General features: G+C 38.6%; 1 protein-coding gene across 1 annotated transcript in view; it reads left to right on the forward strand.

Moving 5' to 3' along the window:
• Positions 1 to 274: 274 nt before the first annotated feature.
• LOC120533672 (protein jagged-1-like) overlaps positions 275 to 27,074 on the forward strand; it is a 30,460-nt gene continuing 3,660 nt past the window's right edge. Inside the window, exons 1-10 of the mRNA XM_039760569.1 lie at positions 275 to 422; positions 1,924 to 2,037; positions 4,730 to 4,852; positions 5,609 to 5,734; positions 9,457 to 9,636; positions 10,019 to 10,237; positions 17,466 to 17,585; positions 18,294 to 18,452; positions 21,167 to 21,283; positions 23,932 to 24,081. Coding sequence (XP_039616503.1) covers positions 275 to 422; positions 1,924 to 2,037; positions 4,730 to 4,852; positions 5,609 to 5,734; positions 9,457 to 9,636; positions 10,019 to 10,237; positions 17,466 to 17,585; positions 18,294 to 18,452; positions 21,167 to 21,283; positions 23,932 to 24,081 — 1,456 coding nt within the window. The remainder of the gene's footprint in view (positions 423 to 1,923; positions 2,038 to 4,729; positions 4,853 to 5,608; positions 5,735 to 9,456; positions 9,637 to 10,018; positions 10,238 to 17,465; positions 17,586 to 18,293; positions 18,453 to 21,166; positions 21,284 to 23,931; positions 24,082 to 27,074) is intronic.

A 27,074-nucleotide genomic window follows, 5' to 3' on the forward strand; every position in this document is an offset into this window, starting at 1 on the left:
TATATTTAGATATGCTTACATATAAAATCCGCGATAGAGTGAAGCCACAAAAGTCAAAGCGCGATATAGTGAGGGATTACTGTAATCTCCTTTTCACGTAGCACAGCCTTGTGTGTTGAATTTTCTAAGAACTGTGCAAAATGACTGTTTGAGAAATACAAATTCAAATTTACAATATTACAGTGTGTTACTATTTGGGTTTTAGCTGCTTAAAAAGTTTAGGCAGTGGAACTCTTGGAAGTAGCTCTGTAATGCGGAGTAATGATCGTGATTGATGGATCTCAGCTTTGGGATTAGAGTTGGTAGAAAAGGGGCAAAGCCTTGGACGTGGAAGCCAAACCCAAGAAGTGACTATAGACTAAGCGATGGAAAATACTTTACTTCACAAAACGCCGAGTATGTTGTTGGGGGTATCCAGGATAGTATTGGTGTGGTTGTTTTTAATTATCAGTCTCAATTATAACAGGAGTGCAATTTCTGGACATTCTCCAAACCAGTAAGAACACACATTAAGCATAGACTTATCAAAAATTGTACTTATTCTTGGTATATATAAAGAAATGATGATCTTAGAAAGCATGAACTGAATTTTGTACTAAAACAAAATACCCCTAAAAGTCTCTGCTCCAACCATTGTCTGCATCTAACTGGTGGGATGGCCTCCCCACTTTTCCACCACCTAAACACCAAAATAAACTCTCCTTTCTCACATCCCATTCTGAATACATCCTTCATCCTTCCTAAAGTGAGTGTTTTACAAATTCTTCCTGATCACAGACTTTTAATCTTTTTGGATCCTATAGTTACTAATGGCATAGGAGCAGACCTTTACAAGTATTGGTCCAGCAAGCAAAGTAAGCCCCGGTGTCCTTACCCCCGTGCACCCTTCAAGGTCTCTAAGGCAGCTTCTGGGTCATTTTCTGTCTTCCTCTGGCAGCAGGGTCATGTCTGTCAGTTGTATCTGCTGTGCTGCTGCCTGCCTAAAGCAGCGTCAGTGGCCACTAGCTAGTCCTCCTCTCTCTGTCTCACATATGATTTCTGTTTTTTGGTTCCATGCCCCATTTTGCATGTGCTGGATTAGCTGGTTTTCATTATTGCACTACGTTCTCTGTCTCCATCTCTCTGTCCCCCCCGCTGAGTGTTTCTGAAAGATCACCTGTCGACTACAATGAGAAAGGCCAGTTGACAACTTATTACTTAATCTTGCATTGCAGAGTTATGTTCTGGCTACCATTGTGGGCTTTTCTTTCTCTCAATGTGAAGAGATGCCCCTTAGGATATTGTAGTGACATCTTTGCTTCTGTCAATCCTTTACCATCTACCAAAGCCCTTACGATGTATGTGCACTCTAGTGGGCACCAAACATCACCAAGAAGATCCATTAAATATACTTTATGTTCTGCCTGTTTGGCTGATGCTCATTCCTGGTTGGCACATTCTCACACATACAACATTTATTATTATCTGATGTCATTCAACACCGAACATCATGTCAAAGTGAATTAAATGTACAGTTTATATATATATATATATATATATATATATATATATATATATATATATATATATATATATATATATATATATATATACTGTATATGTATATATACACACATACAGTATATACATATATATAAATATGTATTTATATGTATATTTATTTATATATATATATATATATATATATATATATATATATATATATACACACATACACATGTGAATACTTTCCGGATGCACTGTACATAGCCATAGAACAAGCATGTGACTACACCCATGGATTGAGCATACATTGAAGATTTGCTTTAGTAAGGCAACCCTGGTTGCCTGTTCTATAATTAAACATGAAAATGTTGTGAAAAAATAGCACTGTTTGCATTTCATTTTGATTTTAAAATTGCATTACTGTCTTTAAAAACATAGGTGTTGATGAATGTGGCGAGCAGTGTCACCCAGATTCCATTTGTGTTCAACGAGGGAACATTAGCAATTGTGAATGCAAGGCTGGATATGAAGGAAATGGTAAAAACTGTACTGGTAAGTCAACTACATCTGGATATGGGCATGGAACTGTGGTGCTGAAATGAATGTCTACATTACTTTAGATGTGCAGAAATGGAGGCAAAGGGAAGCCATCCTGCTCAAACAGGCAACATAGTAACTCACAGTCAAAACCTTCCTCTAGAAAACTTGAAAGGACCAAGACTCTCAAATGTCCTCTGTGCAGTAAAAATGAATCATTAGCCCTTACCTTAAACTACAATCAATGTTTCCATAGTAAATTTACATTTACTTAGTTCACTGACACCTTTATCCAAGGTGACTTACAACATTTGAAATACAACTGATTACATTTCTTTTGGTTTTCCAATTGGAGCAGAGGCAGATCAAGTGACTTGCTCATGGTGGCTGCACAGTGTCAGTAGCAGAATGCCAGCCCTCAACCTCCACAGCTTTAATCACTACAACATGCTGCAGGGAGTTCATTCTTGGGCATTGTGTCTATGCTCAATGAGTATAAATTCATATGTCTTTTAGTTTAAAAAACAAAACTATTTTCAGATGAACTTTGGAAATTATTGTAGATGTGCTGAGCCAGTTTAGATAGGCAACAAGTTTTTGATTTGGGCCTTTCAAAAAAGGCCCACAGACTCCAAAAAGATTGGATGCCTAAAAATATCATAAAAAGACCTGGAAATAGGCAAAGCCCAGAAAAGTGGAGTGGTGAACCACCTAACCTCTGGCCCATTAACATACGATTTAGAAAATTCAAAACAAACCAAGAGAGCCAAGGCAATAAAATTTAAAATACTAGAAAAATGTCAAAATAAGATGAATTTTAAAGATAACAAAGCTAAATATTAAATACTAAAGACAATCAAAGGAGGAATTCAATTAGTCTGTAGGAACAATCACCAAACCGTTAAAACTAGAACAAATCCAAATGAAAGACTTCCTAGAATTAGATAAGGGAAGCCAAACAACACAAGCAAAGTCTGGCGATCATCTCACTCACTACTAGCCTGGGGCATGCTAAGCTCTAAAAAAGGCCCTAGGGTAACTGCAGCATCAGGAGGCCTAGCATATAAACTAATACAAATAAGAACAGAGCATACAACAAGAAAAAACAATAAAGACAAAATATCAAATGAAAGAACTTAACAAAGACATTCTTACATCCATTTCCCAACCTGCTTTTCCAGGATAGGTTTGCAGGTCATCTGGAGTCTATTCCAGCAAGCACCAAGTGTAAGGGAGGAGCAACACCTGAACAAGGACAACCATCAATGATCAATAATCAACAAAATATATGTAAATAAACTAAACTATAAAAAATTGAGATTGTTGTTACTGAGCCCCAGTAACAGCAACAGTAGGAACAGCTTTCACTCCAGCCAGATGACAGTATGAATAGAGTGTCAGGCACAATGGACAGGAGCAAAAGAACAATTATAAATCCATCCATTATCAAACTTGCATAGATTGGTTGAAGTGAAATTTCTAACCAGCTTAACAATGCAAAGAAAATGACATATCATATACTGTAAATGTTGATTAAAGTATGTAGGATAATGGTTATAACTGGAGAATTTTTTAATCATTTAATGAATCTATGCATTTTTATTGAATTAAATTAATTCTTTTATAGGTGCCCCATGATTTTATTGTTAGTCACATATGACCAACAAAATCGTAATACAAGAAAAAAAATGTATATATTTTATTGCATTTTTAAATAAAATTATGTCACTTATTTTTTTATATATATATTTTTTAGCAACCCTAATGCCACACAGTCCTCGGCATGTTACAAAAACCTTGACTTGGGTGGTAAAGTGATTTGACAGAAATGACATTAGTGACAGAGCGGAATTGAACCTATGACCTTAAAGTGAAACGTAACATTCATTCCTGTTCATTTCTCATTTCAGAAAATCCTAACCACAGTAAAACCTTTACACATGTGAAGTACTGGAAATGTGCATTTGTCTCTTGGAGAATCGAACCTTCAATTATTCTCAGAAAAGCCCAACACTTTATCCACTGAGCCAATATCGCCAAATCACTGAAAAGAGTATTTTGACAGATTTTTATATAAATGATGAATAACTGGTAAAATTTAAAAAAAATTAGTTTTTTGCATATTGGTCTTCGACCACTTGATTAAACGTCGAAGACGCGAACTACTTGACCAATGCTACTGAACAGTCATATCGAAGTAATTTGACAAAACATCAATATCAATTAATCGAAATGATTTTATTTCTAATTAATTTGTCTACATTGGTCTTGAACCTCTGACTGTTTGATTGAAAGTCCAACATGCTTACCACACCACTTGATCAACACCACTAATTTTTCATATATATGCATGTTGGCTAAAAGCACTATATCTATCTATAATCATTAAAAGTATAAGGAAATGAAAAATTTCAATTTGACGTAATTAACATACAGATGAACTGGAACATACAGATCCCAAAACTGATGAAATATTGCATTGGCACCGGAGATCAACGTGCATTCAAAGTTTGGGTTCTATAAATATATGTTCAAATGTAAATTTTGCATGTTCTGGTTCAGGCATATATGTAAAGCAATCATTCTAGTCACAATTGCACAATTTTTAATAAAGAATGTATTTTTCATTGTGTATGTTAAAATGAAAGATGAAAAAGTTGTGGAAAAGAAAAGAAAGACCAACATAAACATTTTTCCCTCTCTTCAGACATTAATGAATGTGAAAGGAACAATGGAGGTTGCATGAATATTTGTATTAACACTCCGGGAAGCTCCTCCTGTGTATGTGGAGATGGATTTAAGGAGATGTCTGGATCTGAAGACTGTCAGGGTAATTATTTGATTTGCCTTACTGTATTCATTACAATTCCAAAAGAGTATCATTTAACTAATCTTATATTCAGGGTTTTCTTTAAAAATGTTAAGTATTTCCAGATGATGCAATCTTTAGTTCATTCAAACTGCCATCTTCTTCTTTCAGCTGCTTCCATTAGGGGTCGCCACAGCAGATCACCTTCTTCCATATCATTCTGTCCTCTGCATCTTGTTCTGTTACACCCATCACCTGCATGTCCCCTCTCATCACATCCATAAACCTTCTCTTCGGCCTTCCTCTTTTTCTCTTCCCTGGCAGCTCTATCCTTAGCATCCTTCTCCCAATATACTCTGCATATGTCCAAACCAACACAATCTCGCCTCTCTGACTTTGTCTCCCAACCGTACAACTTGAGCTGACCCTCTAATGTACTCATTTCTAATCCTATCCATCCTTGTCACACCCAATGCAAATCTTAGCAACTTTAACTCTGCTACATTCAGCTCTCTCTCCTGCTTTCTGGTCAGTGCCAGCGTCTCCAACCCATATATCTCCACCAGCCAATCCTCTTGAAGGATTTTATACTTTGAGGGAAACGCCAGCTAGAGCTGTCAAACAGCAGAATGCTAAGCGTCAGCATGTAAGACTTGAATTGTCTGCCAGCTAAGGACAGTGGTAAGATTTGTAAGCTGCTGAGGAGGTACACAGGACATTACTCTGGCCAATTATGACATTTCACAAAAAATTAAAAAGTGTATTTTACTTTTTCAGATATTAATGAATGTGAAAATCCATTGACTAATCAATGTGATAAGCATGCTGAATGCATTAATACAGTTGGATCTTACTACTGCAAGTGCAACGACTTCTACACGGGCAATGGCACACATTGTGAAGGTACTGTACTGTAAACGTTTCTAGTGTAACGTTATATAGCGCTGTTTAATGGTGTATAATGTAAAACTGTCTGGTATAATACTTGATGTTATAGCCCTAAACTTCTGGACACACAAACAAATTGAATTATGACACAAAACAAGAAACACAAAGGCAAACCTAAAAAATGCAAATCAAATTGAAAAGCCATATAGAAAATAAAAATTACAAATTGAAAAGCAGAAAAACAAATTGAAATCAGATACAAAAAACTAAAGGGCAGTATGCAAACCGAATCTGTTATGTTTTGGCATACTTTAACATTTTTTTCTGCCTTTAAAAATGTTTTCCTGATCTTCATTTGTGGATCACTTGGAGTTCTGAAAAACCGAGAATCCAATGGAATGAATATGTCCTCCATACTTAGTTTGTCTAACGTCATATGTGGTGTGTACTGTATTGCCATTTTGTTTTTGAGGACGTTGCCATTTTGGGGATTGGTTACCAAGATGTTGTGGTCTGTCACTAGGGGGCTTGTTTCCCTGGAGTCACATTTGTGACATCACACAGTTTATAAGCTGGTGCTGCGTGTCTTTTGACATCCATGATTGTGGATACTTCTTACAAAACTTTGGTGAGTGTCTAGTTGGGGCTCTTTAGGTTTTGAACTTCTTGTAACGATTCCTTTGATAAAGATTTGGATTGCATTTTGGTTATTGGTGAAAATATGAAGAAATTCCCTTCTGGTTTTGACCCTCACTTGTTTACTGGTTTACATTTCATCTCTTTTTTTAAATTCAAATAGCCTGCTATTTTCTATCCCCTGGCAGAACAAAATTGAAGCCTCTTTTTGTGCACTTTGATTTAGTTTGCCTGGTTTACAATCTGCTGGCACAGTCCTGTCTGTGTTCATCTGCTGCTCTTTTTTACGTTTGGTGGTTTTGCATTTTGTATTTGTTTTTTGCACATTTCCATTACTTTTGCTATTGTTATTTATTTTTGCTTTTTCAATTTGATTTTGTGCACTGTATTCCAGGGCCACTATAGACAGCAGCTACTTCAGTGATATTCACTTGTGTACTTATTTGTAATAATGGGTTAAATAACCTGATCGTTGATAAAAGAATAACTAATAAACGGCAAGATTAAAATAATGAATTCATCCCTGTCTAGCACACATAACTCCTTGCCCTGAATGATACCAAGGAGGTTACAATATCCAGAAATCACTTGAATTCGTTTTATTAAATAACTGAATGCAGGGTAGTGGGCAGAAAAGAAATCAATAAGCAGTGACAGCAAGAAAATCGGCAGCCTTTTGCACTTACCTATACAGGCTTCACTCAAGGCGCCAAATAGGGGCCTCCCAGGGGTCTTTGACAACATAGTCTAAATGTTTTCCATTTTCCATTTACAAAAAAGTTTGGAATTCAGAGCTACAGTTTCAAAATAGCAAGACATATAAACTACTAAACTGTGCAGTGTTTTAAAGTGATCGATCAATCACTTGCCATTCCCATCTATTACTTTTAATGTTTTCTTTATTCAAGTTTCTCTCACTATTTTTGTTGGAGACCTGCATAAATAGTTTCTGGGTGGAAACAAAATTTCTTTGGAATTAGGTGTTGCAACCTAACACCGGGAAAAAAAAATCCAAATTTTGTAATAAAAAACTTTACAAATTTTTGGGGTGGAAAGTAAATAAATAGAATCCCCTGGGTGTCATTCCTCAAACAAAACCACTATCTCCTTCCTCGGCCACCCGCCAACACTGCCCTGATCTTCATGGCTCCTTTCCTGTGCCTCCATACTCTCCTCTGCCTTGGACATTCATGCTACTGTTTACACTTTGGACAACTCATCTGAGGTCAGAAATAACACCATTTGCACTCACTTTCCTCAACTCCATAAGCTGATCTAAGCCAGTATGGCTGAGTGAGGTAATGACAGCAAGAGAACTTCAAACAAGCAAATACGAGGAATGCACATAGGTGTTATCCCTTCAGTGGGAGATTTAAGAAAAGACAGAGAAGAGCGGAGTAGAGTTCTGTCTTGAGGTTGCTCTGGACAGTTAATGACGCCTCCCTCCAGGGTGTTTGGGCTCTTATGGCATGTGGACCAGAAGACGTAAGGTTAAGAGACCTCATTGGACAGCTTCTCAGCACTGTGGGGAGAGAAGGTGACAACGTCATTAGCAGCAGTGCCCCCTCTCATCCTGGCAGGTTAGTACATACCTTGATTGAGCCTGTGAGAGGGTCCTCCAACACGTATGCATAACACCAGGATATTTCTAGAAGCTCACCAGTGGCCACATATGGAGACCAATGGATTCTTGCTGTGGAGAAGTGCCTCTGAAATGCTTGCAGATTAAGTGGTCTCCCACCCTTCTGTGTCTGCCAACAGGATTTTTTTTTCCATGCTTTAGCACATGAACAAAAAGGTTGTAGATAAGATGAAAAAATAGATGAATTTTTGGCTATAGCAGATCACAATTTTTTTCTTCATTACTCTTACTGATGCTATTAATGACACACTGAAATCCCGAACAGCGAATCACTAAGCCAGACAGCGCATACATGTATAAACGACAAAAACACCGTGGTTGATGCAGGACACGGACACACACAGCAAAGTATACAAGGAGACTAAAGTAATCATTTGCCCCATATTGTGCTCCCTTTAGTAGAATTTGTTTGAGATAGTCTGCCCTCAAGCCGTCCTCAATTACTGAACTAGGCACATGTGATTGAGTCTGACACTGTTCAATGCCATCTTCACGGCTAATGCCAGCACAAGCCCTGTTCCTAGCAGTGATTAACTGAAATCTGTTGCCAATGTAGGGATCATTCAGCACATCATCAGATGAAGAGCCAGGGTTCCTTTCCAATTTCTTCTGTAATTAAAGTGGCAGGGGGCATTTTCTGACATCTGTAATCTAATTGTCTGGCTTTGCTCCATATCTACCATACAGGGTGACTTGCATATCTCAAGAACTATCAAACCCTCCCATAACACACCTCTCCGTCTCTTCTCTGGCCCCATTTATCTCACCTCTGAACCTTTTTCCCAGCTTACCGTCTTACTCATGGCTCAAAGTGCTTTCATCTTTGAAGTGACTTTAATTCCCCTTCCAGTGTCACTTTGAGTCAATTCACTTCCAGGATCCCTTACCCCAGTAACGCTGAGCTTGACCTCCTTCTAGCAGCTCCTTGTGTCCTGATAACTCTGAGTCTTCCACTGGCTTAGATAGCCACTACTCTAAGAAAGCCTGTCCCATTAAAAAGGCAACCCAGATCATGTCTTTCCAGTTAGGAATGGTTTGCTGCCTTCTATCAGAATATTTGATATTTAATATTTGATGCCTCCATGGTCTCCACTACTTGTGAGACACTACTCAAAAATGTTGGGTCACTTGCATTCAAATGTTCTCAGAGATATTACAAACATTTATCCCCATTTACAGGACTTAACAGCCATCCATAAGGAGATGCATGGTCACTGTGAGCACATAGTTCTCCCTGTTGCTGCTTTCTAGCCTCAGTCCACCCTTTCCAGCCTTGGAAGACCTTGTCTACCAAGCCACTAACCATGCTGATCATGAGTGGAAGTCTGATCAATGCAGGCACAGGGAATAAAACAGGAAAGAATTTACAAATAATGTGCTGAGTATTGTTTTATTCTAAGGTTGTGTTCCGGTAACCTTTGTTTCAAATATGTCTAACTTATATTTGTTCTGTTTCCAGAATGCTCTTGCCCTCCTCAGAGTAATGAGACTATGAATGCTAATAATTCGATGAGCTGGCCATCATGTCCATACACAAAAGGATACCTCATATCAGATAACCAGTCATTCCAGAATGACAGTAATGCTCGCTGGGTCTTTAATCTTTCCCAAAATGATGTCGGAGTTCACAAATATACAGGTACTGGACCTGGACACCAGCAACTGCTTCATAGAGACTGTTTTATGAATAACCACTAAAAGCTTATGCAAATGATGTTATTTAAGCATTAGGTCCCATGTAGGTGAGAGAACCTGCACAGTGACAGACAATAAATTTTGACTGAATTAAAATGTCAGCCCTGAGCTTTTTGGAAAACCGATTTAAAAAAAAAAAAAAAAGCTTTTACTGTAAATACTTGGCTACAGCTTGCCAAATTTATGCGTTATGTAGAAAATGGGTCCATAGAAAAATAATGTGTGAAAAGTAAACTTTTTCATTTGAACCTGAGATTTTATCCCTAGAATATATGGAATCTACATATAATGGAAGTGGATCTTTTACTTCTCTTGCTCTTTTTCAGGAATGAGGTTTTATGTGCTGAACTTGATGGAAAGTGAGACAGACTTGTCCATTGGATGTGGACCACTTCCCAGTGAGCAACCAAAAGTCACGTTTTACGGTTTGGACATCCCCCCTGGGACCACCAAGGAGTTTTATTTAGAGTGTGAACAACTGTGGGCAAAACTGGCCTCTAGCTCAAGTCAGTCCTCTGTAGGAATGAAAGTCTGGTATGAAATGGGTAAGCTGAGACTTGGACCGCATATCCAACTGATATCCTTTCTGAGTTTGTCCACCTGTGAAAGATGGAATGTTATTTCAGTGCTGGTTACTACTAAATGTTGAATCTGTGCCAGATCAGTAAACGGTTTTTCCCATCATTATCTCACAGCTTTTCTCTTCATGTTGGCTGTCTTTTCTTTGTCAATTGGAGAACTTTATTGAGCCTGTGGTCTTTGATATCGGAAGTGCCCACCATTATAACTTGAAAAGTGTGCTGATATGAAACCTAAGAATAATTGTTCAATAATTGTTCTTCACTAGAAGAGCTTTTAAGACATCTTAATGGAAAAAGTGGGATCTGTAAATAAAGATATTTCTTTGAAAATTAGTCCTACTTTACAATCTTATTTTACACATGCAGTACACACACACATATGTGTATATATATATATATATATATATATATATATATATATATATATATATATATATATATAGTGTATATATGTATATGTGTGTGTGATTGTGCGTGTGTGTACTGTATGTATATACTGGTTGTTTGAGGGAATGACAGTTTAAAAGATAAGATAAAAGTTGAGACGCCAAAATGGCCGTCTCTGTTTACTTCTAAAGTCACCAAAAAAAAAATAGCATGCGATGGTACAACAACAAACAAATGAGTCATCCATTGACGTTCACGTTCTAAACAACAGAATTACTGCCTTTAATGGCTTCTTTTGATCACTTTGACCAAGGTATGAAGAAGCTCCATCTCTTCACTCTTCCAGTCAAATGACGCTTCCTACTGGGTGGCTGGGCTTTTATGGTTCTGAGACCAGAAAGGGAGAAGTCAATTACCCTCACTGGGCAGTTTCTCAGCACTGTGGCAGCATAGGAGAGGGTGGCCTTCTGACATAACTGCATGACAATATATAAAGGGTTGCAGTTACTGGCTATTATTATCCAGGTCAAGTGGAAGAACTGTAGATGAATGACAAACCTTTTGATCCAAGAGCTCAGTCCTCTTCATGAGGAGTGAGGAGGAGGAGAAGGAGGTTGGGAGCATGTGCTGATACAGCACCTTGTCACATCACCACACAACAAACTACCTTAGGATCCCAAATTAGTCATGCAATTGGTGACACCTCAGCACCACACTAGTTTGAATGGAATGGAACAGTGTGAGGTTTATTACAGTGGCAGGAGTGCCAATCCTGCCACCAACCCGCTGCTGCCAAAATGAACAACAACTTCAGAGAAAGCAGCAATGTACACCACAGGTAGTCCCCATGTTACGGACATCCGACCTATGACTTGCGAATGGGGCCGCAGCTGTGACGCATGCACCTCAGTAACTGACGCTCCGTCATCTTCAGCCTGGGGACGCTGCAAGCGGTGGCTGGATAGAGTGGACGGGGGTGTTTCACTGCCCACTCACCACACATGGCTGCCCCGTTCATTCTTGGTGGGCGGCTGGTGACCCAGTTGTGGCTGAACGGAGGCCATTGAGGGTGAATGGGGCGGCGGGGGGTAGCATTGTAGTGTGCATCGGATGGCTGCCTATTGAATGGGGGCGATTCACTACCCGCCTTTGGCCGCACCGTGTTCGTTCTCAGTGGGCGGACGCTGCAGGCAACATACTGTAGTGGAGGTGACTGTGTGGTGGGCAGGTGTTGAACCGCCCCTGGCCGCCCCCATTCATTCTCAATAGCAAGCCTGCTTGTACTGTTAAGCACACAGAAGGAAGTTGTCTCTTGTCAGTACATCAGACGTGTTGATGACGGGTGCCTTCCTGCTGTGATAGCGTGTACAGTGCTGTGCTGAAGAGCTCATCTTACCTTTTGTCTTCACCCTTCAAAAATGTCTCTGAAACACAAATCTGATGCAAGTGCTGGTGACACAGTAAAGAAGAGAAAAACCATCACCATTGAAAATAAAGTAGAAATAATAAAAAGGTCAGAGTTGTGAAACTCCATCATTCATTGGCAGAGCACTTGTTTACAGTCGATCATCAATAGAATTTATTAAAATAATGTACCTGTTCCGACTTACATACAAATTCAACTTAAGTACAAACCTACAGTCCCTATCTCGTACGTAACCCGGGGACTGCCTATTTATGGCAGAGGAATGGGAAGGGGTGGGACTTTTGACGTTAATATGGGAGTGATGTCAGGCTTCTCTCAGGGGTCTTTTGCACTCTGAAGATGCAGACAGAAATTGTGTTAGTGTTTATGTTGCACTCTTAGTATTTCCCATGTGTTTCCCTTCTCTTAGACTTGTGTGATACTCCTCAAGCTTGCACATCTGACAATGTATGTGTATACAGGTCAAATCCCATTATAGTGAATACCAAAGTAAAGAAATTTTCAGAATAACTAATATTTTTTGTTGATACAACATAATGTTTAACAGATTTCATTTTAATGAAAAGTACATTTCAGTATAAGAAGTGTTTTTTTTAACAAAAACTGGCCACCAAAGATTAAAAAACGAAGCAAAAAACACTTAATGCTGTGCCTACACTTTCACTGAGTCTCACAAACCCTATGCTGTTAGACCAAAAGAAAAATGACAGTGTGCTGTGAAATTTCCAGTCTCAGTCAGTCTTAGCGAGGCTCCGTGAGAGTGTAGGTGTGACATCATACAGGTATAGCCGAATTCTGAGTCAGGGCTCCACCACATGGGTAGTTGTGTCAAATACATATTCATATTGGGTTCCTACAGTTTGCAGTTGCTTAATGCCATTACAGAATGCCCTTTCTATAGATATTTCTGCACACTTGTTGGGATAGATATACACCTGATAGACCTCCATATATGAGTATCCCTTTCTCCTTGGCAAGTGAACGATAATTTTGGCTTTGTCTAAAAAAACTAACCAGTCTGGGCTTCCTGCCTGGCTGTGTGGGTAAATGATGGCCTCTCTGGTCTCTGAGTTTTAATCCATGCTTCCTTCCATTACACTGGTTATGAACCATCTCACAAGGAAAGTGGGGTGTTTTTTTTTTTTTTTTCAAGCCTTCAGTAATTTTAACAATCTGCAAGTCATTCATTCTTGAAGTCAGTGTTTTATTCTGCCAAGTTTTTCTTTTCAGCAGCATGACGTCAAGAAAGGGACTCCAGTTTAGTGACCCCATCTGAAACACCACTAAGTACATTTTTGAGCTCTTTGTTATATGACTTCAATTCAGTTTACTCTTATGTAGCGCTCTCTTACAGCACTGTAAATGCAATGGCAAACATTAAAAACTACTAATTACATAATGAGCACACATAAAGATGATGATTTGTTTAAACATACAGTAAAACAAAATGGTTTGAAGCTGAATAACATAAATGAAACCTACCAATATCTGACAAATAGTTAATTGTTGAACTGTCGCTACTTCTTTAATCTGTTTGTCTTGTCCTCTGTTTCCATTTTGGTAAATAAAACTTCCTGCTCCTCATGTCTTTCCATGACCTTTTCTGCTCATATCACAGTCGGTTTCCTGAAACAAACCACCACCTTATTTTTCTGCGTGCTGATTCTCACCCCCATTGTGTTCAGTTTGACCATATAATTCAGTTATTCGTGGAAGGCTGGAACTCGTGCCTGTGCCCATGACACACGTTTGACTAATTCTACTTGCTTTGCAGTAGTTAACCCATGCCTGGACATGGAGTGTGACGTGAATGCTGAGTGCTCAGTCAACAGTGCTGGATATCCTGTCTGTATCTGCAACGCTGGCTGGACTGGATCTGGAGCACAGTGCTATGGTATGCTGCATGTATTTCATGCTATAAACATCAAAACTGTTTTTCTGCATTATATTTGGAGATGTACAGTATGCATATGATGTGTTAATTCCACACAGCGTATTTTGCCTTATGTAAGGCAAGGTGTTTAAAAAAAAAATAAAAGAAAGAAAGAAAAAAAGTTGCATAATGCAGCATTTCTCAACCTTTATGTATTTACAACCCGCGTTTTCACAACAGTTTTAATCGCGCCCCCCTAACTCTTTTTTTTTAAAGGAGCCCACTAATACCAATTTGTTCTTTTTTAATTAATGATATATCATAGATGCATATTTTATTATACCTACTTAACTTTTATCAACATTTATCTAACTCTATATTTATTTTTCTTGGATCAGAATGTAGTTTATGTCAATTTGTTTTGGTTTCAATAGATGTATTTTTCATATTTTCAATTCTTGTTTTCTTTTTTCACATCTTTGCGCCCCCCTTTTTGTTACTTTTCGCCCCATCAGGGGGACTGACCACAGATTGAGAACCACTGGCATAATGAATGATTCATGATAGCAGGCACATGCTTATATTATGTGTTTTATCTTGGTAGAGTAATATATATATTGCTCTACTTTCCCCTATTGTATTATTAATATGCTGCCTTAGAATGTCTAATCTCACAGACTTACCACTGTATATAACTTATCCCCACCTTCCCTTCTATATCTATAACCTCAGGCAATTAGATGTAGTAAAAAGACAAGCAGGAGTTAAGTTACACATAAAATAATGTATTACTGATAATATTCATAAATAATAACAAAATGCAAAGTACATTTGAATATTGGCAACCATACAACCTGATAAAATGGTGATGTGTAATTCAGGCGGCACACAGACTTGTAGTTACTTAAAATGTCTCTAGTTAAGGCATTGTTGGTGCTCAGCTTTCAGCCACATGTCTGTTCAATATGGCTGCTGAGCTGTGCTCTTCATTGTGTTGTCTTCAGTTCATGGTGTGATGGCCTTCTTCAGTTGTTAGCAAGAGAAAGATGCTTCTGCATTATCACAGGTTAGCAAGAGAGATGATTCTTCATCGTATGTTGGTTAGAGAGAGAGAATGTGGTTGAGCAAGCAAATTTATAGGCTTTCTGTCCAACCCCTCCAGCCAATCCAGACAGCCATATCTCAGACCAATGGGTATAATAGAACATCTTAACACCTGCAACCCCCCAAGCCATATGTTAAACATCCTGGCTTCCTTGCAGGGGGGTTGAAAGACTTTAGCAGAGAAATAAATACTCATCAAACTGGTTTAAGACACATCCCCCAAATCCTGTCGTAAAGTTACAAAGAAAAGTCGTGAACGGGGGGTTGGCAAACACGAATACCTCTCACCAAAGTAACACTAAATTACATTGGTTTGCCTAAATTATAAATAAAGACATACAAAACATTTATCAAGTTATATGCAAAATCTCACATCACAACATTATTAAAACACAAGCAACTAATAAGTATTATTAAGTATTTCTGCAATGCCCCCCATAGTGTGGTTATAGGTGAACAAGTGAAAAAAGTGGTTAAATTAGAGGTATGTGGTTAGAATGAAATCCTGTAACTTCTGCAGCCAATGAGAAACTGAATTTGACTGTTAATGTTTAAAAGGCAACCCTGATTTTTAAAATAATGTCTATTGGAGATAAGATTTCAATAGGAAGTTGAAAATTATTCTTTGATCAGAAACTTGGCTGGACCTAAAACCACCATCCACTATGGCCCTCCAGACACCAGAAGCAGTTTTTAATCTCTCATTTTAGGCTACATAGCGTACAATACTTCCAGTAAATATATTGTGTCTCAGCTATCATCTGTTGAAGGCAGTGCTGTTTCAGGAATCGTCATCCCTTCATTGCACAGGCCATTCTGATTTAGTTCACGGTCAGTGTGGAGGTCTTACCTTCTCCTCGGCTTCTCCTTCTGCTGTTACTTCAGTTTTCTCCCACAGTCTAAGGACATGTATTGAGACAACTGGGAGCTCTGAACTGGGTAAAGCTGCTGGGTGTTTGAGTCCCTTGGGATTAAAAGGTGTTCTAGCTGGGGCTTGTAGGGGTGTTGATCCTGATGCTGCAGGTGTAGACCGTGCCTCCATAATGTCCTCTTTCAGATAAGTACATTTAGTAGATGGATGACCGATATTGGGTTCTGACCACTGATGTCAGCACTAGCTAAGTGTACAAACTGCAAATAGAAGGGCCCCAGCCCGGAATCAGATTTGGATCAAATTGGTTTTCGGCAAAAATGTCAGCAGTTAGAATATCAGCCTCCTTCTGAATATCATAAAATCATTTCCAGAACACTGATGATATTGAATTCCAGGAATCATACATATCATGTTTATTTATATGGCAAATTTTCATATAAAATGTGTAACAAGAAGTAGAAAAAGGAATTATAATTAAAAAGTAAAATAATCAAACAACACAAATAAATAGACAAAATAAATGAATGAATGAATAAAATGAAAGTGTTCTGAAGGGAATTCTGCATAGTACTAATTTTACTGTTTTGTTAACTTCACCATTAAATAAAGTTAGTTTCTAAGTCTCTAATAGTTACCATGGTAAAAGTCAGAGTCTGGTGCTACAGTTGGACAACCAGAGAGGAGGTGAGAGCAAAAACTCAAGCTGTAGGGTCCCAAAAGACCACCCAACCCACATTCGGCACTCTATAATGCATAAAGGTGACAAAATTATTCATTAACAACATTGCTTGTAAGAGCCAAATATTTATGTTAATATTAATGGTAAGTCTACACTTAATTTAAATAGAATGTAGGTTGTGCATGAGTAATGGACATTTCTGCTTTAAACCAAAAGCTAATAAGTTAATGGAATGACCTTAATAGATAGATAGTTACATAGAAAAGGTGCTACATAATTATTAGATAGATAGATAGATAGATAGTGAAATGCACTATATAGTATATGGCTAGATAGACAGATTGTCTTTAGACAAGAGAATGCTCTCAGTTCATACTTAGCTAGAAGGAAACATGAACTGTAAGACAGAAAGGCATTAAGGGCTTGTAGCTTTTTGACTGTTACCATTACGTTAACATTACTTATGTAAAGTCCAAGTGTATAAGAAGTGAAACTCAGCCATTTAAGCCTTAAACAGAACATCATGAACAAGAAGTTTGTCTTTTTTGTGTGTATTTTAAACTTTCTTCTTTATTTTTTGGATGAACTGTCTACTTTGAGGTACACTAAAACGTTTCAAATGAACTTGGACTGTGCAAGTTTTTTTTTTTGTACACAAGGCATACTAACTGCTGGGAAGTTTTTCTAGTTGCTGCGCTTTGAACTATTTTGAATTATTTGGAAACCTCTGATAAGCGCAGCTACACTGTTCAATACCTGTTTCAATCATTTCTGTAGAAACAAATCCTAAATATGACTGTTTATTTGCTGATTGATATTGAGTTTGACTTCATTCCCTTACTTTTTCAGATATCAACGAATGTCTGGACCTCTGCGTATGTCCGGATGATGCAGAGTGTGTGGACGTTGATGGCTCATTTCAGTGTCTGTGCCATCCCGGCTTTAAAAGGATAGGAGGGGAATGTATAGGTAGGCTTTTACTCTAAGTGTTGCCTGTTATGTGCAGTGTGAGACACATCCTCTGATGGACGCAGTTATTTTGTAATTTTATAGAATGTGCCTGCTCTCTAATAATGAGTGTTCCAGCAATTGGTGGTTGTTCTTCTTTCAGCTGACTGGACTTTGAGACATGATGCTTACTCAGGGGCTTCACAGACCAGCTCCTCATTCAGTGGCCTCCTTTCATCTATAAAGCGAGGGTGACTGTTGTCACTGTTATAAAGGGGCTGATTCAGTTCGTATAAGCAGACACCAGTAATGACGGTGGGAACTGGCAGCAGCTTTAAACAAAGTTTGCAAGACTACACTGTGACATTCTTCAATCTGTGAATTCATTTACACAGTGACTCCTAAGTATGATTAAAAAACATCATATGCCGTTTAAAACAAGATGAATGGAACTTTTGCATTTCTCAAATTCAATTTGCTTGTGCTTTCATTGAACCAAATACTGTTAGCTCTTTAAATCATAGAGGACAAATTATATAGTGTGTTGTGTAACCAACTGTAAACTTCTAAAATGAAAGGATTTAGGAAGGCACATTCACACTCTTTCAACATTAATTAATGTAGAGGTGATCGGGGTACATCTTACAAAAGTGTATGTATAAATGTTTCATCTTCTTTTACCTAAATATGAAAATTCTGTGGATCTCAAATCCATTTTTTTCCTCTCAGAAAATGTGTGTCCTTATGTCACAATTCCACCTTTTAATGGAGTTTACCAGAGATCATACTGTAGCCAGACCTCGGGCTTCTTGTTGTCTCCCAGCTACCCTGCCGAGTATACGAGTAATGAAGATGTGGCCTGGTGGATGAACCTCACCAACTCTGAAGGTAACTTCTATGGTTGAAACTACTTTTCTGCTGTTGCAGACTTGCTAAGTTCATTTTATTAAAGGAGAGAAGAAAATGAAATAAACACATCCAATACCAAAATGAAGCCCTTTACTCTGGGCAGAGCCAAAGCACCCTTCTATTAACAACATTCCCTCAGCTCTTGTCTCTTTGTGGACACACTCCCTGTCAACATGTGAATCATCACTACTGATACCTTTTTACATTTTTTTTATTCAATTCAGAGCACTACACTCGTTGTGTACTTACAGTAAGAAAGATTATCTGCAGCAAGTTATTAAAAAACTCATGCTGCAATGTGAATGTAAAATATACAGATATATTGTATGATTTTAATAAATGACCGTTTAATACAGGTGGCACAGTAGCAAGGAGGCTAGAGAGTCTTTGGTTTAAAGGTCAGTCTAGTCAGTTTCTCGGTGGAGTTTAAATGTTCTGCCCACATCTGAATGGCTTGCCCATCCATCCCAAGTGCGTCTGTGTTAGGGTGGCTGTGTACAGTAGTGAACTATCACTCCATTCAGAATCAGCTGCAGCCTCGTGTTAATCCTGTGGGGACAACTCTCCATAACCATGAATTGGATTAACAGGGTTAGAAAACAGATGAATGAAGAATATTAAAAATTCTATTCATACAGTAGCTCTGAATATATTACTTCAGAATGGGAAAAATAACATTGAGATCTATAAAGACTCAATATATCTTTGACTAGTTGTTTGTCTAGCAAGGCACCACAGGACAGCTAAACGTCAATATCTCTGGTGAAGAACAACAAGCTTAAGCATCAAGTTTGTCATTGGTAATGACACATCAACTCAACGATCTCAGTCCAGTGCCGGGATGGAGAACCTGATCAAAACACCACAAGAGAACCTTAATTAACAGGGAATGGAAAACATTTAAAAACAGACAACCCTGTGTAAATGAACGACAGTGTAATGGATACAGATTTGCCCAGACAACACCCTGTTTAATGTCCAAGAACTTAAGTTAAGTAAGTTTGGGGATGTTGCCAATTCTCTGGCTTTCTGAAAGCTTGAAAAAATACTTCTGTGTAATTGACAGAGCTCCAGTTTCTAGTAGGAAATTTGACATCTGGGATGGTGTCTGCTTCAGTAGTTGTCAGACAGGAAGAGGTGGCTCTTGCAGCGCTGACATGGAAGTGACCGTATGGCTTTTCCACGGGTTTAACCTCCACTTGAAACGTTCAAACGGAAAAGAGGTTTATTCTTTTTCCTATGTGACCCTTTGCCAAGACCCATGAAACATCCCCTATGCTTGCATGTGCACACTAACAATACACTATGAACACAAGAACGGCTGATGTTTCTAAGACTATACAGTATTGTGCTGAACTAATGGGTATTCAGATATAATTTATTTAAAGTGACCTGACTTTTGGAGGCCTGCCCATGAGGCTAACCCTGACCACAGAAGTCTATGCCTACTAAGGATGATTCACTTGTAGACTCCAAAACATAAGTCTGGAGTCTTCTTCTTCTTTCAGCTGCTCCCATTAGAGGTTGCCACAGCGGATCATCTTCTTCCATATCTTTCTGTCCTCTGCATCTTGTTCTGTCACACCCATCACCTGCATGTCCTCTCTCACCACATCCATAAACCTTCGCTTAGGCCTTCCTCTTTTCCTCTTCCCTAGCAGCTCTATCCTTAGCCTCCTTCTCCCAATATACCCAGCATCTCTCCTCTGCACATGTCCAAACCAACGCAATCTCGCCTCTCTAACTTTGTCTCCCAACCGTACAACTTGAGCTGACCCTCTAATGTACTCATTTCTAATCCTATCCATCCTCATCACCCAGTGCAAATCTTAGCATCTTTAACTCTGCCACCTCCAGCTCTGCCTACTGCTTTCTGGTCAGTGCCACCATCTCCATCCATATAACATAACCATCCTGTAGACCTTCCCTTTCACTCTTGCTGATACCCGTCTGTCACAAATTACTCCTGACACTCTTCTCCACCCATTCCACCCTGCCTGCACTCTCTTCTTCACCTCTCTTCCATAATACCCATTACTCTGTACTGTTGATCCCAAGTATTTAAACTCATCCACCTTCGCCAACTCTACTCCCTGCATCCTCGCCATTCCACTGACCTCCCTCTCATTTACACACATGTATTCTGTCTTGTTCCTACTGACCTTAATTCCTCTCCTCTCTAGAGCATATCTCCACCTCTCCAGGGTCTTCTCAACCTGCTCGCTACTATCGCTATAGATCACAATGCTCATCAGCAAACGTCATAGTCCACGGGGACTCCTGTCTAATCTCGTCTGTCAACCAGTCCATCACCATTGCAGATAAGAAAGGGCTCAGAGCCAATCCCTGATCTAAGGTTTTTTAAAAAATGCCATCACATAGCCTTTAAAGGGCTGCTATGACTCTTGGCCATTTCACATTTTCAGGACCCTACTTTCATAATAACCTGAGCATTTTCTTCAGATTGGCCTTTTATATCTGTGTTGATAAGTAAGATCTTTGATGGATACCTCCCTGGTTTGCTTATAGGTGCAGTGCAGTCACCCAGAATTGTCTGGGAAGTTGTTCTACCATTACTGGTATAAATCTTTTGGAAATAACCTATGTTTTATATAAACAATAAGTACAATTAATATTCACATTTTTCCATATAATTACTATACATTAATATGTGTGTGTTATCTTCTTCACAGCTATTCAATTTAATTTGCTCAACTTTAGCACAGAAGCTAAACAGGACTTCTTCTATATATTCAACTCCTCGCTTATGAATTCCTCTTACATAGAATATGAGATTTCCGGAAAAACAGGTAAGAATGCTATTAAACTGATAAAATAAGCCTTCAAACAACAGATAGTTGCAGTATCACTCCATTAGTAATGACTATTTTGATAAAGCTATACATGTGGTAATGATCTACTGCACAAAATATATAACTAACATTAGCACATGATAAAATGTATGGTATAGAATGGACTGTCCTAAAATGTGAAGGAAAAATCCAAATTGCTAAATCTTATCATTGAAATACAAATAGTTTTCTGGTTTTTATTTTTTTTAAATCAATGTAAGGCCAATTAATAAATTATTCAGTATTTTCATCACTGAAAAAAGTTGAGTACCTGTATTTACTGTACTGTAGGGGATTACAATTAATTGGCAGGGTAATACAGTCTTCAAGACAGCTAGGGTTGATTTCTGTCAGTTGGCTTTCATTTGGTACTCCATTTCCTCTCCTACATCCAAACCTGTTGTGTACTATGTTTATTTTTGTGGCTAATTTGCCCAGTATAAATATAGTTGGGTGGCTGAGGGTGCTTTTGCAATGGACTGGTGACCCTGCCTTGTACCTAATGAAGCTGGCAGTGTGGTACAGCGGGTCCACAGCTCAGATGAAATAGCTCAGTTTTTAAATAGATAATCGCTGCAATCGCGGCTTAAAGAGGGGCCGTGGTAGTGTGGCCAGAGCAGTTCCCAGGCACTTCGTGATGCAGGCGATCCTTGCTTAAGTACACAGGTGAGGAGAGTTCCGCGTCTGTAATTGATTCCGGAAGCTGCTAATCGCCACAGCTGAGCCACATCTCTATTATAAATAGTAGGAGCGCGAGAAGGGGAACAGAAATTAAGGGAGAAGGCAGCTGGAAGGGAGGAAGCCGGTTAATGAATGAGTGGGCAGGTGAGTGAGAGTCGGCCTGCTATAAGGACAAGCAGCTGAGCAGTGAGACATTGAGGGGTGTTTGGCCGGCACCCGGGGCAGTTGGTAGTGGTCGCTCCTCCTGAGCATTAGTGAGTAGCAGGAGTGACTGGAAGGAGGATGGCTTGCTGCGGAAGACAGCGGAAGTTGGGAGGCTTGGGAGGTGGATGCGCCCTGGTCGCTGGGGAACCCAAGTCTTGGTCTGGGGAGAGCAAAACAAAGCCAGGGATCGGGAAGCCACCAGACCAGCAGATGGGAAGGAAAAGGTCATCTGCAGGTGGGGCGACTCTCCTAGTGCATAGCCTGAATGGGAGAAACAGGGGAGCCGCCAGTTGAAGATGGCAAAGGTTTTGTTTTTTAAAGATCACTTCCAGCCATTGTTTTTAACCTCGCTTTTAAAAGGAATTATTTATTGGATTTTAACATCCACTGATTCACCCCTGTTTTAATGGATTATTTATTTAATAACATTTGGATTGCACTGCACTATTTATTTGGACACTGTTTTCTTGGATTATTTTAATAAAAAAAAGCACTTTGCACATTTTTTCACCATCCCCTTGCTTTGTTGTGTCTTCACTGATCAGCTCATCTGGTGACATTATAGACGGTGTCGTGTTCAAAAGCTCCCAAAAAGCTAGTGGGAGCATAGAGAAGAAGCGGCATTGTCACAGGCAGACATGCTGACTCAGTACCGGTAATCAGACAGGATGGGTTAGGAACTGAACAGATGGGTGTGTCATTGTATTGTCCTTCTTGCTATTATGTAGATCATAAAGAAGAAAAGGAGGCATAATGCCCACAGTAGATATAAACTATTGATGGCACTTTCTGTTCATTTCTCAGTGTATACTATGCAGATCAATTAGTATTCATCTCCGAAACCCCACTTAAATATCCTGTTCAGATTCCTAATAAGACAATGTCAGCCATATCTGTGGAAAAGTAAGGGCAGAAGACTTGCTGGTATTGGGCACCTTTTCCTAAACATCATCCGTTTACTTATTTACTGTGGCGCTTTCCCTACTGGGACAAAAAAACTATCTATCTATCTATCTATCTATCTATCTATCTATAATAGAGTGCCTATCTATCTATCTATCTATCTATCTATCTATCTATCTATCTATCTATCTATCTATCTATCTATCTATCTATCTATCTATCTATCTATCTATCTGCCAAATCTGCATCTTTTTTCAAATATATGTTTTCATCTAGCCAAAGAACTGCTGACATGGCAGCTGTCAATAATATATGGCAAATATTCAGTTTATATGATAAATGGCAAGTTTATGTGACAAGAGTCAAAATTATGTGTCTAATATCAATCTTAAATTGTAAATATGGAGAGAATTTGCTATTGTCCAGCTAAATCTCACATGGACACAAGTATGTGGTGAGGAGAGTGAGAATGACCCAAAGGGATGCTGTGACTCAAGTAACCTTTTAAAGTTGCTCTCCAATTCACATAAAACCACCTCAGTATTTCATTGTAAAAAGCAAAACAACACTTTTCAATCAAACGTCAAGATGATAGTGAGAGTATTGGCACTTATGTCTGCTCACTTCAGGCACTAACTATAGCTGTACTCAAATCATCAACTTTTTTCTTGATGCTTATAATTATTAGGACATTCTTCAATATTCATGTATTCTAAATATAAATATAAAATGTATGCTGTATGTGTGATGCCAAGAGTTAGTCTACAAATGTATTTTTGTTACAATAAAAAAAAAAAATGTTGAATTATTTTTTGCAGGCTCTTTGCAAGACACTCACTTCCAAAACCAAATGGCTGAAGTGGCCGACATCTTGCATCTTAAGAGGCCCGCAGATGATGACAGCATTGCCACCAGATTCATTTCAGATCGAGCCCATAATGGCTATTTTAAAATATTTTTCCAGAAAGGTATGACTATGCAAAAAGATCTTAATATTTTAAAGCTCTGAACACAAAAAATGATTTTTGTAGAGATGAAATGGAGAATTGAATTGATTGAAAGGATTGTAATTATGCCAGGGTCAATTTATATATTTTATCAAAGCCAAAATAAACTTGAGATGATGCCTCTTGAGCCCAGGTCAAACTTAAACAGAATTGATATTGAAATCCAAGTACAGTGTCACAGGAGGACACCCCAGCACTACACACCCCAAATCCTCAAAAGCGATTTTTCTAATGGAGGCTGTAATGCACTTCCAGCTTGTCCAAGGCTTTCTCCTGTCTTGTGTCCAGTGCTGCCTAGAGGGGCTCTTGAAGCCCACAGCCATAAACTGGACTAAGCAAGTTTGAGAATGGTTTGACATTATGGTATGTTAGAGAAGGGTGTCACAGTTTACCTGCTGAAATGGGACCGCAGATCTTCACAAGAAAAGACAAGCCAGAGGTGCTCTGGACAAAGACCATGTTGTCAGCCTCAGGTAGTGAGCTGCCCGCACAGTAGTTTTTAATAGTAGACACGCTTTCTCAAATGGGCTCTAAATACATACTTCCCTCATCCTAAAATTACATGTTTTTAAGCTGATTTATTTGTAAGCTACCACCTATGTGTCTGTGGTGTCACCTTTTGAATGAGCTGCTGTGATCCTCTAAGTGGCTCCTATCTACTGTTCTGTAGCGTATAAAACTCCTGCTTGCCAACTTATATCATAACATGACAATTACATCCTTGAAACTCCTTATTTGTTACACCCTCAAAAGCATGGAAATTTCTTCTTACTATGTCACATTTATTAAATCATTCAGTGTTTGTCATGTAAAAATATTTTCTACCTTTAAATAGCTTTAATTTATGATAAAAGTCCATGACTGGATTTGCTTACACTAACAGTATTTTTGTATTAATCTGCTTTATGACCATAAATTTCCATTTAATGACATTACTTCTTATTTTAGCCCACCTCCCAAGTCACTGCAATGACATCTAATCCATCAGTCCACTCATCTATTTTGATGTATTTCTGTTAGACAGTGTATATATCTTAATGGCACTGCTCTGAAGCTGTACTGCTATTCCTAATGACATACGCTTGAAATGCTTTGTTTTTGTACAATCACACTACCAAGTCAGTGCCCTAGGAAAGCGTTTTAGGTGGCACTTCCATTGTTGATGTAATGGGTATACATCATTCACAAACCGGCAGAGCAGGCCCAGTGAGTTTTGTCACAAAAAGACATTTGCTAATTCTGGTAACCTGCTCTGCTCTGCACTCTATAACCTGCTCATGTTACAAATTCCTTAGCCCAGCCCTAAATCACTTGTTCAAAAATGGTGGCCACTTTAATCCATCACAACGAAGTGCCATAGTAATAAGATTCTGTATTTGTCACTATAGTGCTTTATTTAACTTGTGTCCAGGCGTTTGCAATCATTTCAATAGCTTCTTTCACAATAAGTTTCATCTCCTCCTGTCTACAAGTTATGTTGACAAGAATTTTTCTCAGCATTTCCTTGCAATAATACACTTTCAGGCTGTGAATGATGCCCAAATCCAATGGTTGAAGGGAGGAACTCAACTCGAATGTTATCTAAATGTAGAAGCATGCTGTGAGTAGCACAGTCATCAATCAGAAGAAGAATCTTCCTTTTCTTCTTCTTCATATCCTTGTCAAGTTGTCGCAGCCAGTTACCCAAAATGTCTTGAGTCATCCAAGCTTTCTGGTTTGCTTTATACTCGAAGGGAAGGAATGTACCACTTTTCATTGGTCAAATTGCCAATGATGAGAGGAAGAACTTGGTGGCTTCCACTTGAATTGCAGCAAAGTAGAGCTGTCAACCTGTCTTAAGATTTTTTCCTCTTTGACTTGGATCACTTTTGAGTGCTAAAGTGCGATGCGGTAGCAGCTGGTAGAAGATTCCAGTCTCATCAGCATTGTAGATGTCTTCAGGCTCAAAAGCTGAAATGATTTTCCTGATTTCACCTGTATGCCATTCGTTTGCTTTTTCAATTGGAACTGCAGATTCTTCTCCACAGACTGCTTTGCTACAATTCCAAAACGATCCAGAATGCGAATTAGCCAATCCCAGCTAGCAGTAAAATCTTCATGGCCCAATTAGATAGACAGTGACTTTGCTTTTTCTTGAATGAGTGGCCCACTAGTAGGAATATTTCTTGAACGAGCATCACTGAACCACATAAAAACTGCTTTTTCGATGTCTTCAAACGCAGCAGTCCGCATATGTTTGCAACCAGAGGTTTTTATTCTTTTTTTGCTCGGTCTTTCAAGAAAGTTGACAGTTTTGATGGCGAAATTCTGAATTCACTGGCAATGTCTTTTTTTCTTTTTGCTGCAATCGAGAGCTGCAAAAATGTAAAGTTTTTTCTTCTAATATGAACTATTATCGTTTTTTCGTGTCTGCCATTTCTATAGGAGAGTGAAAATGAGTTAAGTTCGAATGGATGTTTTTCAAATGTTGACGAATAATAAGCAAAAGGTATCATTGAAAACAACAGAAAACAAAAAAGGCAAAAAAAAAAAAACAGTACGAGGAAAGTTTGAAGAAGAAAGAAAAAAATATGTACAAGGTTTCTGCTTGGGAGATTGTTGTGCACAACTGAGCTGCGACCACAGAACTAGCTGCTCTGTGAATGATTCGTTCAGGCATTTCAAGGTCTTTTGTACACTACGTTTTAATAAAAGTATCTGCTGAATGTATTTCGTAGTAATGAGATTTCAATAGACTCTGTCTTATGGCGACCGTAAAAATACTTTTGTTGTAATGAAAATACAACACATACACACAGGGATGGGTAAAAGTACGTTTACATTTGTAAATATGCGAGACTGGTAAATTGAGCACTTAAGAGATTGTGCCTAAGTGCACTGTGACATTCTTTTATGGTAATATGCTGTTGTAATAATCATAAACTGCATGTCTTTTTCCATACAAACAACAGTAC

This window comes from Polypterus senegalus, chromosome 8, assembly GCF_016835505.1.
Source record: "Polypterus senegalus isolate Bchr_013 chromosome 8, ASM1683550v1, whole genome shotgun sequence".
Lineage (NCBI taxonomy): Eukaryota > Metazoa > Chordata > Cladistia > Polypteriformes > Polypteridae > Polypterus > Polypterus senegalus.